The sequence below is a fragment of the Rhinoraja longicauda genome, chromosome 25 (genome assembly GCF_053455715.1).
Source record: "Rhinoraja longicauda isolate Sanriku21f chromosome 25, sRhiLon1.1, whole genome shotgun sequence".
NCBI classification, from domain to species: domain Eukaryota; kingdom Metazoa; phylum Chordata; class Chondrichthyes; order Rajiformes; family Arhynchobatidae; genus Rhinoraja; species Rhinoraja longicauda.
Genome location: NC_135977.1, coordinates 190058 through 202736, shown reverse-complemented (window position 1 = coordinate 202736; position 12679 = coordinate 190058). Strand labels below are relative to the sequence as shown.

At 51.3% G+C, this 12679-nt stretch overlaps 1 protein-coding gene across 1 annotated transcript in view; it reads left to right on the top strand.

Annotated features, from left to right (window-relative positions):
* The window catches only part of dnah10 (dynein axonemal heavy chain 10), a 176636-nt gene that overhangs the window by 151265 nt on the left and 12692 nt on the right, over positions 1 to 12679 (top strand). Inside the window, 9 exon segments of the mRNA XM_078421084.1 lie at positions 4445 to 4599; positions 5327 to 5481; positions 6161 to 6344; positions 8643 to 8843; positions 9841 to 10050; positions 11417 to 11512; positions 12326 to 12391; positions 12393 to 12437; positions 12439 to 12499. Coding sequence (XP_078277210.1) covers positions 4445 to 4599; positions 5327 to 5481; positions 6161 to 6344; positions 8643 to 8843; positions 9841 to 10050; positions 11417 to 11512; positions 12326 to 12391; positions 12393 to 12437; positions 12439 to 12499 — 1173 coding nt within the window.

Sequence of the window (12679 nt, the reverse complement as noted above, 5' to 3'; positions counted from 1 at the left end):
TATCTGTGCCTCTTGTGTATCTGTGCCTCTGTGTATCTGTGCCTCTGCGTATCTGTGCCTCTGTGTATCTGTGCCTCTTGTGTATCTGTGCCTCTGTGTATCTGTGCATCTGTGCCTCTGTGTATCTGTGCCTCTGCGTATCTGTGCCTCTGCGTATCTGTGCCTCTGTGTATCTGTGCCTCTTGTGTATCTGTGCCTCTGTGTATCTGTGCCTCTTGTGTATCTGTGCCTCTGTGTATCTGTGCCTCTGTGTATCTGTGCCTCTGTGTATCTGTGCCTCTGTGTATCTGTGCCTCTGCGTATCTGTGCCTCTGCGTATCTGTGCCTCTGTGTATCTGTGCCTCTGTGTATCTGTGCCTCTGTGTATCTGTGCCTCTGTGTATCTGTGCCTCTGTGTATCTGTGCCTCTGTGTATCTGTGTATCTGTGCCTCTGTGTATCTGTGTATCTGTGCCTCTGTGTATCTGTGCCTCTGTGTATCTGTGCCTCTGTGTATCTGTGCCTCTGTGTATCTGTGCCTCTGTGCCTCTGTGTATCTGTGCCTCCGTGCCTCTGCGTATCTGTGCCTCTGCGTATCTGTGCCTCTGCGTATCTGTGCCTCTGTGCATCTGTGCATCTGTGCCTCTGTGTATCTGTGCCTCTGTGTATCTGTGCCTCTGTGTATCTGTGCCTCTGTGTATCTGTGCCTCTGTGTATCTGTGCCTCTGTGTATCTGTGCCTCTGTGTATCTGTGCCTCTGTGTATCTGTGTATCTGTGCCTCTGTGTATCTGTGCCTCTGTGTATCTGTGTATCTGTGCCTCTGTGTATCTGTGCCTCTGTGTATCTGTGCCTCTGTGTATCTGTGCCTCTGTGTATCTGTGCCTCTGTGTATCTGTGCCTCTGTGCCTCTGTGTGTCAATAGTCAATAGTGGTTTATTTGTCACATACACATAAATGTGTAGTGAAATGAAACATTACCCGCAGTTAAACAATAAGACCAATAAGAATAATCAATAAAAATGCAATAACACATACAATACTACTAACACCAAACAAAAAGAAACATCCATCACAGTGAGTCTCCTCCAGTCCCTTCTCACTGTGATGGAAGGCCACAATGTATTTTTCTCTTCCCTGCCGTCTTCTGCGGTCAGGCTGTTGGAGTTGCCACGTCGGGGCGGTCGGGGCTCCCGATATTGAAGCCCCCGCTGGTCGGTGAAAGGTCCACGGCCTATTTCAGGCCGCGCCGGACGGTGAAAGGTCCGCGGTGCGCCGACCCAAGCCCCGCGATTCGGGGCGGGCGAACACGCTGCCTCTGCCGCTGCCGGAGCTCCCGATGTCGGCCCCCACCCAGGGGCCTGCGGGCTTCCGACATCCATGCGGCCCGCGCCGGAGCCTCCGGAGACGAATCGCAGCCGCTACCGCAGCATCTGCAGGCAGCCAGCGCCGCAGGTGGTGAGTCCGGGCCGCGGGCTCTGTGAACCAGAGCCCCAGGTGGTCCCAGGTGCATGGCCGGTGGTAGGCCGCAACGGGAACGGAGACACGACACAGAAACAAAGGTCGCGTCTCCGTTCGGGAGAGAGAATTTTACAGTTCCCGTTCCCTCCCCCCCCCCCCCCCACACAAACATAACATACAAACATAACATACAAACATAACATACAAACACTACACCATATTAAAACTACAATTCATACAAAAACAACAAAAAACACAAAAGACAGACGGACTGCAGTATCTGTGTATCTGTGCCTCTGTGTATCTGTGCCTCTGTGTATCTGTGCCTCTCTGGCACACTTGCAGCATGCAGCATGCAGCACGCACTGCGATGCTGGAACGCTGCAGCACATTTGCTCCTTAAGCCCAGCTCACTGTTATTCCCACAATCAGACCCACAGCGTGTTCAGTTCTTGGCCTCTGGTCCATCCTGATCACTGCTGTTCATGAACTGGCACATCACGTGGCAAAACTTGGGAACCTCTTTTCACAAGTATTCCTTTTTTTGTTTATTACAGAGCACCAATTTCATTTTTATGCTCAAACTAAAAGAAATTGCTAGGCTTGATGCAAAATATTGCAGTAACGATACGCAAGGAATAATAGGTACAACCCGACAGCAGAACGTGAAGCATATCTAAGGTCACTCTGTTTACCTGCATTGGGCACGTATCCCTCCATCCAAGTACCTGACCGAATGCCTTTTAAACATTGTCCCTGTATCTGCCCTGCCACCTCTGGCAGTTCACCTTCTGTGTGAAAAACATATCCCCTCAGATCTCCTTTAAGTTTCTCACTTTCTCCTTAAACCTGCGGCCTTTAGTTCAGGACTCCCCTCCATGGGGAAGATGACCCAAGCCATCTGTCCTCTCTCTGCCTCATACTTTTGTAAGCCCCTATTAGATCACCTCAACCTCCTACGTTCCAGTAAAAATAAATCCAGCTCATCCAATTTCTCATAACTACAGGCCTCCTAGATCTCAGAGGTCTGAAGAGTAGCCGATGTTGTTCCTTTGCTTAAGAAAGGAGATGTTGATATTCCAGGAAATTATCGGCCAGTGGTAGGAGGCTGTTGGAGAGAATTCTTAGGGATAGGATTTACTTGCCTTTGGAAGGAGTGGGGTTAATTAGGGAGCATCAAGCATAGCTTCGTGTGGGGCATCAAGTATGGCTTCGTGTGGGGCTTCAAGCATGGGGCAGTGTGGGGCATCAAGCATGGGGCAGTGTGGGGCATCAAGCATGGGGCAGTGTGGGGCATCAAGCATGGGGCAGTGTGGGGCAGCGTGGGGCATCAAGCATGGGGCAGTTTGGGGCATCAAGCATGGGGCAGTGTGGGGCATCAAGCATGGGGCAGTGTGGGGCATCAAGCATGGGGCAGTGTGGGGCAGTGTGGGGCATCAAGCATGGGACAGAGTTGGGCATCAAGCATGGGGCAGTTTGGGGCATCAAGCACGGGGCAGTGTAGGGCATCAAGCATGGGGCAGTGTGGGGCAATGTGGGGCATCAAGCATGGGGCAGTGTGGGGCATCAAGCATAGCTTAGTGTGGGGCATCAAGCATAGCTTAGTGTGAGGAAGTGTGGGGCATCAAGCATGGGGCAGTGTGGGGCATCAAGCATAGCTTAGTGTAGGGCAGGTCCTGTTTGGCAAACGATAGAGTTTTTGAGGATGTAACAGGGTGAATGTTGAGATAAATGTGAGGCGATGCATTTTGGGCAGTACTAATGTTCTCGGACATACATGAACAGTAGGGCCCTGGAGTGCATGAAAGAACAGAGAAGCAACCTTTTCATTATTTTTTTATTGCTTTTTAAAATATTTGAATGATTTAAAAAAAAAATTCAATGATTTCTGAGTTTTGGTTCTTTTTGAATTGTTGTGCCGATAGGGGATGCACTTGTCTTAGTGTTGTGTGTGTGTGTATCCTGCTGCACTTACTGACCAATGGCAGTCATTTACTGACTAAAGAACAAATATTATTGGTGTGTGTTCCATTGATAATGATCTGAAGTTAGGTTCTGCAATGTTCGAACATTACAAACAGAATCGTCCATATTTGCCCCAAAATACTCAGCCCTTCCTACATTTCAATGGATAGATAGAGCTCTTAAGGATAGCGGAGTCAGGGGGTATGGGGAAAAGGCAGGAACGGGGTACTGATTGAGAATGATCAGCCATGATCACATTGAATGGCGGTGCTGGCTCGAAGGGCCGAATGGCCTCCTCCTGCACCTATTGTCCATTGTCTATAATAGGTGCAGGAGGAGGCCATTCGGCCCTTCGAGCCAGCACCGCCATTCAATGTGATCATGGCTGATCATTCTCAATCAGTACCCCGTTCCTGCTTTCTCCCCATACCCCCTGACTCCGCTATCCTTAAGAGCTCTATCTAGCTCTCTCTTGAATGTATTCAGAGAATTGGCCTCCACTGCCCTCTGAGGCAGAGAATTCCACAGATTCACAACTCTCTGACCAAAAAAGTTTTTCCTCATCTCAGTTCGAAATGGCCTACCCCTTATTCTTAAACTGTGGCCTCTTGTTCTGGACTCCCCCAACATTGGGAACATGTTTCCTGCCTCTAACGTGTCCAACCCCTTAATAATCTTATACGTTTCGATAAGATCTCTCATTCTTCTAAATTCCAGTGTATACAAGCCTAGTCGTTCCAGTCTTTCAACGTACGACAGTCCCGCCATTCCGGGAATTAACCTAGTAAACCTACGCTTCATCCTAGAATCTAATGACGGGGTGCCTCCTGGAAACATAATCTCTGTGCTTTCCACAGATCCTACCTGACTTGCTGAGTATTTCTAACCTTTTCTCTTTTTGGTTGCGATATTCTGGTGGCATTGGTGTCGTTGCAACAGAGAGTGTGTTCGCATTTGGTTTGATTGGTTCATTGGACAAACTGCTGGAGATGAGGTAGATTGGTGCTGACAAGCCCACACTTAGCCGCTGTGCATTTCACAGGAAACACATCTCTGGAAAAAAGCAAGAGGCCAAAGCCCTGCCCCTGGCTCCCGGACCAGGGCTGGGAGGATGTCATTCATCTTGCAGCCAGTTTTCCACAGCACTTTGCAACACTTCCAGATGACCTGCAATTGAATAAGATGGTCTGGCAATATGTAAGTAGAATCTCACTGCAATAAATATCCTTTCCAAAGCCTGGACAGACATACACATGGTGAGTGCAAAAGGAGGTGTGTGGGCTTTGTTGCTCAACCATGGTGGAGAACAGATTGACCATCATCCCCACTGCTCAAGAGCTCACTGACTTGGGGTAAGAGGCATACTGTGGGCACAGTCACAGCTGGCAATGGGTGTGGGGTAGGAATACTGTGGACACAGTCACAGCTGGGAATGGGTGTGGGGTAGGAATACTGTGGACACAGTCACAGCTGGCAATGGGTGTGGGTTTATTATCGTCATGTGTAGCGAGATACAGTGAGAAACGTTGTCTGTGCTGGATCATACCCAACATGAGAACGGCCACGCTGTAGGCAAGCACAATGCTAATGCAAGGAGGAAAGTACCACAGGGTTACAGCTACAGAGAAAGTGCAGGTGGAAAGAAATGCAAGGGCTGCAATGAGGTAGGTTGGATGATCAGAACTACATCCTTAGCACATGAGAGGTCCGTTCGATAGTGTGGTGACAGTAGCGAAGCTGTTCCTGGCTCTGGGCAACAGCAGAGTGTCTGACTGAACGAAGAAGTGTTGATTCTAAATAAATAGATGAACGTGTTCATCGTTCTAGTGCTAAAGTGGGTGAATGAACTCTTGTGTACGTCAGTAGTTGGAATGCTCCCACGCTCCGTGCACAGTTGCCGAGTGTTTGCTCCTGTCTGTTGTAGTGGTATGACCTCGATGCTCCTGAACAAGTGGAATTCCCGATCCACTACAAGGACACGCTGAACAGTTTCCAGAAGCTGCTGCTGCTGCGATGTTTCCGTGTGGACCGCGTGTATCGCGCAGTGATGGACTACATCTCTAGAACCATCGGAGAGAAGTAAGTGTGAACGAGCACCTGTGCACAGTGACGTGGCCTCTCATAGTTCATCTCATTGTCACCACTCAGCCAACCTCCCCCCATAGTCCTGGATCATCAGAAGGGAGGAGTTGTCTTTGTGTCTCCCTCATCAGTTGTGTTCCTACAGTATTGTTACATCAAGCTCCAAGCTGCACCTTGGCTCCTGACCAGAAGCAAACTAGCACCTAATTAAGATTTTTATGGTGTCATAAACAACCTCTTCCTGTGTCTGTTGCTGTTGTAAAGGCGGAGAATATTTGTAAACTACCAGAGCAGAACCTATAATGGTGAGTGTGTATTCAGTCATGTAGTGCATGCAATGTTGGCTCATGCTGAGGACCAACTCTGAACCAGGTGTGATGTGTTAATACAAGGGTCACTACACAGGAATGTGGAAAATATCCTTGTATTTATCTCACATTAACTGTAAATTTGGATTATAAGGATCTTGATAATATTGGTGATCTGACCAACAGTCAGATCCTTTGGGCAATTCCTGTGTTAATTTTAGACTCTGTTATCCTATTACCTCATGTAAGATGTTCATTTAGATATCCATAATTATCCACAATGATCCAGTTTGATGCACAGCGCGGTCACTAATGATCCACTTTGATGCACAGCGCGGTCACTAATGAGCCGTGTTCTTTTGCCCCAGGTTTGTGCAGCCGCCTGTCATCAGTTTTGAGGCAATCTTTGAGCAGAGCACGTCCACCTCTCCCATTGTCTTCATCCTCAGCCCTGGCTCTGATCCAGCTTCTGACCTCTCCAAGCTAGCTGAGCGCTCAGGCTTCGGAACAAGTCGACTCAAGTTCCTTGCTATGGGACAAGGACAAGAGAAGGTATAAAAAACCGTGGCATTATGGAGAATGGAGCATTATGGAGAAAGCTCTTTAGCCACTGATTAACCTGCTTTTCACATCACCGCGTGTCTGATTATTTTGAGTTCCTGTGTGTCTGTGTCTCAGATGAGTGTGACTTGTAATGTAGGGGCAGACCGGTGTCCACAGTGTATCACTCTTTCATTAGGGTCAGGGTTCTATCTATGACTAGGGGCAGCCTGGTGTCCACACTGTCACTCTATGACTAGGGGCAGCCCAGTGTCCACACTGTCACTCTACGACTAGCATGCTGTCCACACTGTCACTAGGGGCAGCCTGGTGTCCACACTGTCACTAGGGGCAGTAGCCTGGTGTCCACACTGTCACTAGGGGGCAGCGTGCTGTACACACTGTATCACTCTATGACTAGGGGCAGCCTGGTGTCCACACTGTCACTCTGTGACTAGCGTGCTGTCCACACTGTCACTAGGGGCAGCCTGGTGTCCACACTGTCACTAGGGGCAGCAGCCTGGTGTCCACACTGTCACTAGGGGCAGCAGCCTGGTGTCCACACTGTCACTAGGGGGCAGCGTGCTGTACACACTGTATCACTCTATGACTAGGGGCAGCCTGGTGTCCACACTGTCACTAGGGGCAGCCCAGTGTCCACACTGTATCACTCTATGACTAGGGGCAGCCCGGTGTCCACACTGTCACTCTGTGACTAGCGTGCTGTCCACACTGTCACTAGGGGCAGCCTGGTGTCCACACTGTCACTAGGGGCAGCAGCCAGGTGTCCACACTGTCACTAGGGGCAGCAGCCCGGTGTCCACACTGTCACTAGGGGCAGCAGCCCGGTGTCCACACTGTCACTAGGGGCAGCAGCCAGGTGTCCACACTGTCACTAGGGGCAGCAGCCCGGTGTCCACACTGTCACTAGGGGCAGCAGCCTGGTGTCCACACTGTCACTAGGGGCAGCAGCCAGGTGTCCACACTGTCACTAGGGGCAGCAGCCCGGTGTCCACACTGTCACTAGGGGCAGCAGCCTGGTGTCCACACTGTCACTAGGGGCAGCAGCCTGGTGTCCACACTGTCACTAGGGGCAGCGTGCTGTACACACTGTATCACTCTATGACTAGGGGCAGCCTGGTGTCCACACTGTCACTAGGGGCAGCCTGGTGTCCACACTGTCACTAGGGGCAGCCTGGTGTCCACACTGTCACTAGGGGCAGCCTGGTGTCCACACTGTCCCTAGGGGCAGCGTGCTGTACACACTGTATCACTCTATGACTAGGGGCAGCCTGGTGTCCACACTGTCACTAGGGGCAGCCTGGTGTCCACACTGTCACTAGGGGCAGCCTGGTGTCCACACTGTCACTAGGGGCAGCCTGGTGTCCACACTGTCACTAGGGGCAGCCTGGTGTCCACACTGTCCCTAGGGGCAGCGTGCTGTACACACTGTATCACTCTATGACTAGGGGCAGCCTGGTGTCCACACTGTCACTAGGGGCAGCCTGGTGTCCACACTGTCACTAGGGGCAGCCTGGTGTCCACACTGCAGTGCTGGTTTTCGTGGGCACATGCTGGGTCCCAGAGAGTAGGGCTGTGGATGAGTGAGCAGGGAAGTCACACATTCACATCGTGAGATGTCCCATCTTCCAAGCGTTCTCCTTCCTCACTTTAACATTGGTCCATCACTTCTAACAGTTGGTTTAAATGCACAACGTTACATGTGTGCCTGGGTGAAAGAATTAGCAAGTTATTCTGCACAGAGAAGATGTCATTGTGCGGTCTGATAGTGCAGGGCCAGAGGTCCCAGTGGTGCTGCTGGGCACGAGGCGGGCGTGGGATACAGGGAGCGGTTCAGGCAGTGAGCCTCCCTTAAACCCAGACACCACCGCACCAATGCTTAATGCTTGTTTTAAATGGATTCACTGCAATCCACATTGAAGTGGCAAGATGGCAATCATTTTACACCAGCTATATATTGGACTACGCAGGATGTACGTCATCAGATAACCAATCAATCTGTGGTGAGATTATGTTCTGCTCAAGCCTCCCTCCATCTTTGCTCATGTTAACCCTCCTTCCCCTCTAGTCCAGCCTCCTCATAAACAGCTGCCAGCTGCCATTCTCACCACTGTTTGGGGAAATAAGCTTCATCTGAGTTGCTGGTTGGTGTCACCTGAGGTCACATTGACACAGCGCGGTTAAAGTAACACTGAAGGCAGGATAAAGGATCCACAAAGGTTGATTAAAGGAGCTCCTGCTGTCTCAGAGCCCCATCCACTGAGCTGTTTGCTTCCCTCTGTGTGGCAGGTAGCGTTGCAGTTGCTGGAGACGGCTGTGGCTCGTGGACAGTGGCTGATGCTGCAGAACTGCCACCTGCTTGTGCGTTGGCTGAAGGAGTTGGAGAAGGCACTGGAGTTGATTCATAAACCCCACCCTGACTTCCGCTTGTGGCTCACCACTGACCCAATCCAAGACTTCCCCATTGGAATACTCCAGTGCTCACTGAAGGTACGTCCTCAATGATGACGAAAGTCAAAGTGTGCGCATTCGACATAAACAATTATAACCCTTGGTCAACGTGGGGACTGAGCTCAAGGTGAAGATTCTCCAGTTGGACCGGTCTTCAGATACGGGGGGGAGGATGAGGAGAAATGTAATGATTGAGAAGATTGAGATGTATGGTTCTTGGCACAGAAGCCAGTGAATGCCTATGTGCCAAGTTTGGATGGATGGATGTAGGAGTAGGGCAGGAAAGTGGGCTTAGCTGTGGTCCCTTTGTTTTGACCGGTGGAGCAAGTTGTAGGATTGATGGACCTACTGTGCCCGCCCCGACTCCCTTGTCCGCTTTCCACAGGGACCAGTCTCACCATGACTGTGCAGCCCCTCCCCAGGCACTGCTCCAGAGGGAGGTGTAACACCTGTCCCTTCACCTGGAGACCTAAACAGCCCTTTCAAGTCCGTCACAGGTTGACTTGCACCTTTTCCCAACTGATCTAGTGCTCCTGATGTGGCCTCCCCTGTGTTGGTGCAACCAAGCGTAGACTTGGTGACCATTTTGCAGAGCTCCTGTGCTCTATCTGTACTCACTGGCTGTCCTCTCCATTGCTAACACACACCTGAAGAGCAACATGTCATATTCCACCAGTGGTAAGGACATTGAATGTGTCAAGCTCAGACTGGTAATAATACGTTACTGCTTCTACCAATAACAGGTCACTCCCTCTGATCATTAATGGTACGTTTAAGTAATTATAATACATTAGGTTTAACACCACATTTAAGAAACATTTAGACAGGCACTTGTGTAGATAAGATGTAGAATGGGATTAGTGTAGATGGGTAAAAAGATCGGCATAGTCGTTTTATGCCAAAGTCCCGTTCCTGTGTTAAACAACTGTGTGATCCTGTACCTGGTAACCATATTGTAACTAGCATCATTAACTGGTAATTGCTGTAACTAGCAACACCAGGTCAGTTTTATTACTAAGGTACTTGGTTATTGCAGGTTGTGACGGAACCACCCAATGGTTTGAAGCTGAACATGAGAGCCACATATTTCAAGATCACCCATGAGGCTTTGAGTGAGTGCCCTCATTCAGCCTACAAGTCTCTGGTCTATGTGCTGGCCTTCTTCCATGCTGTGGTCCAGGAGCGCAGGAAGTACGGCAAGATCGGCTGGAACATCTCGTACGATTTCAATGAATCTGATTTCCTGGTAAAATCATTTTTGTTTAATTTTGCTGTAATGTTTTTGTCTACATGTACCTCAGCTGGTCGGTATAAGTGTACTGCTGCTTATCATGAGATGATGGGAGTTACACGCTGGGCCAGAGCTAGCCACAAGAGAGAGCTGCCTTCCTTACGTGGCGGGAAACTAACTCTAGCTTTCTGCCTTCAACTAGCAACATGAGACAAGAAGTCAAAACCAGCTCCATTGAAATGGGGACCAGAGAGGTTCACAGCACATGTTGTTCAGCCACAGCGTCGAGAACGACCCGACATTAAACCCATTGCCCAGTTCCCATGTAAATTAGGAGAAGGACGAGGCCACTCGGCCCCTCAAGCCTTGCCTGACATTTATTAAGATGCTGGCTCCTCGATCAAGAGTAAGTCCATTGCTTATTAATTAGGTTCATAAGTCATAGGAGCAGAATTAGGCCATTCGGCCCATCAGACCTACTCCACCATTCCATCATGGCTGATCTATCTTTCCCTCTCAACCCCATTCTCCTGCCTTCTCCCCATAACCCCTGACACCTGCACTAATCAAGAATCTGTCAATCTCCACTTTAAAAATACCCAAAGACTTGGCCTCCACCGCCGTCTGTGTCAATAAATTCTACAGATTCATCACCCGCTGGCGAAAGAAATTCCTCCTCATCTCCTTTCCAAAGGTACGTCCTTTCAATAGAGTAAGGCAGGACCTGGTGAGATCGAAAGGGTTGAGAGTCAGCATTACCTGTGTAGGTAAGAGGCAAAGATGGTAAGTTCAGAGAACCTTGGTTAATAAAAGGATATTGAAGGAAGTGTATGTTAGGTACAGTAAATTGGTGTTGAACTAGTCACCTGAGATTATAAATATAGAAGATAATTTAAATAAATTCGGAGGCCAGAATGAAATAAGCTGAAGACGAGGATAACTAATGTTATCCCCTTGTTCGAATAGGGCATGAAACATAGTCCAGCAGCCGCTGTGTGGAACAGTTGCCCCTCAGCATGCTATTGTCTTTCCTGTTTCGCCTTAAACCATTTAGTTCATGATCCCTTACCCTGAGAAAAGACTTGCGTTCACTCTATGTAGGGAGGAACTGCAGATGCTGGTTTAAACCGAAGATAGACACTGGAGTAACTCAGTGGATCAGGCTGCATCTTTGGAGAAAAGGAATAGGTGACAGAAGGGTGTCAACCCAAAACATCACCCATCCTTCTCTTCAGAGATGCTGCCTGTCCTGCTGAGTTACTCCAGCTTTTTGTGTCTATCTTCGCCCTTTGTATCCTCAACATGATTTTATACACCTCAATAAGGTCACTCAGCCTCCTGCGCTCCAAGGAATGTTCACCTGTTTGTTTCTGCTCCTCAGGTCTGCATGGAGATTCTCAACACTTACTTGAAAAAGGCTCATGAACAGAACGACACCAGGATTCCGTGGGGCAGTCTGAAGTATTTAATTGGCGAGGTACACAATCCTTTATCAATTAACTGTAACCATGAGGCTTGTCCATCACCTGTGGGTGGGGCGAGGGGGGGCTGGGTGCAGGGGGGTGTGGATGGGGGGGGTGTGGGTGGGGTGAAGGGGGGGGCTGGGTACAGGGGGTGTGGGTGGGGCGAGGGGGTGTGGGTGGGGCGAGGGGGTGTGGGTGGGGCGAGGGGGTGTGGGTGGGGCGAGGGGGTGTGTGGCTGGGGACGAGGGGGGGGCTGGGTGGGGCGAGGGAGGGGCTGGGGTGGGGCGAGGGAGGGGCTGGGTGGGGCGAGGGGGGGCTGGGGTGGGGCTGGGGCGAGGGGGGGGGCTGGGTGCAGGGGGGGTGTGGGTGGGGGCGAGGGGGGTGTGGGTGGGGTGCAGGGGGGTGTGGGTGGGGCGAGGGGGTGTGGGGTGGGGTGAGGGGGGGCTGGGTGCAGGGGGGGCGAGGGGGTGTGGGTGGGGGCGAGGGCGAGGGAGTGTGGGTGGGACGAGGGGGGGGGGGCTGGGGTGGGGGCGGAGGGGGGGGCTGGGTGGGGCGAGGGGGGGGGCTGGGTGGGGCGAGGGGGGGGGCTGGGGTGGGGCGAGGGGGGGGGCTGGGTGGGGCGAGGGAGGGGCTGGGGTGGGGCGAGGGGGGGGGCTGGGTGGGGGCGAGGGGGGGGGCTGGGTGGGGCGAGGGGGGGGCTGGGTGCAGGGGGGGTGTGGGGTGGGGGCGAGGGGGGTTGTGGGTGGGGCGGAGGGGGGGTGTGGGGTGGGGCGAGGGGGGGGGCTGGGTGCAGGGGGTTATATGCCGAGTGACTGTGCTGTCCCCAGGTGATGTACGGAGGGCGATGCATCGACAGCTTTGACCGCCGCATTCTCACCACCTACATGGACGAGTTTTCTGGGGGATTTCATCTTCGACACTTTCCAGCCGTTCCACTTCTTTCCACAATGACGATGTGGACTACAAGATCCCGGAGGATGGGCATAAAGATGATTACACTGGTAAATAGTGAATGATGGAAGATGGAGATCAAAAGCAAAGCAAGGAGTTCCCCAGCATGCTCATGAGCCAAGCCAACCTTCCATCCAGCGTAACGTGCAACGCTGGCACCCAGACGTGCCGTGCCAGGGGTTCAACACTGGGCCCCCTCTGTGGTGGTTCTCCATCTCCAGCAGAACAAC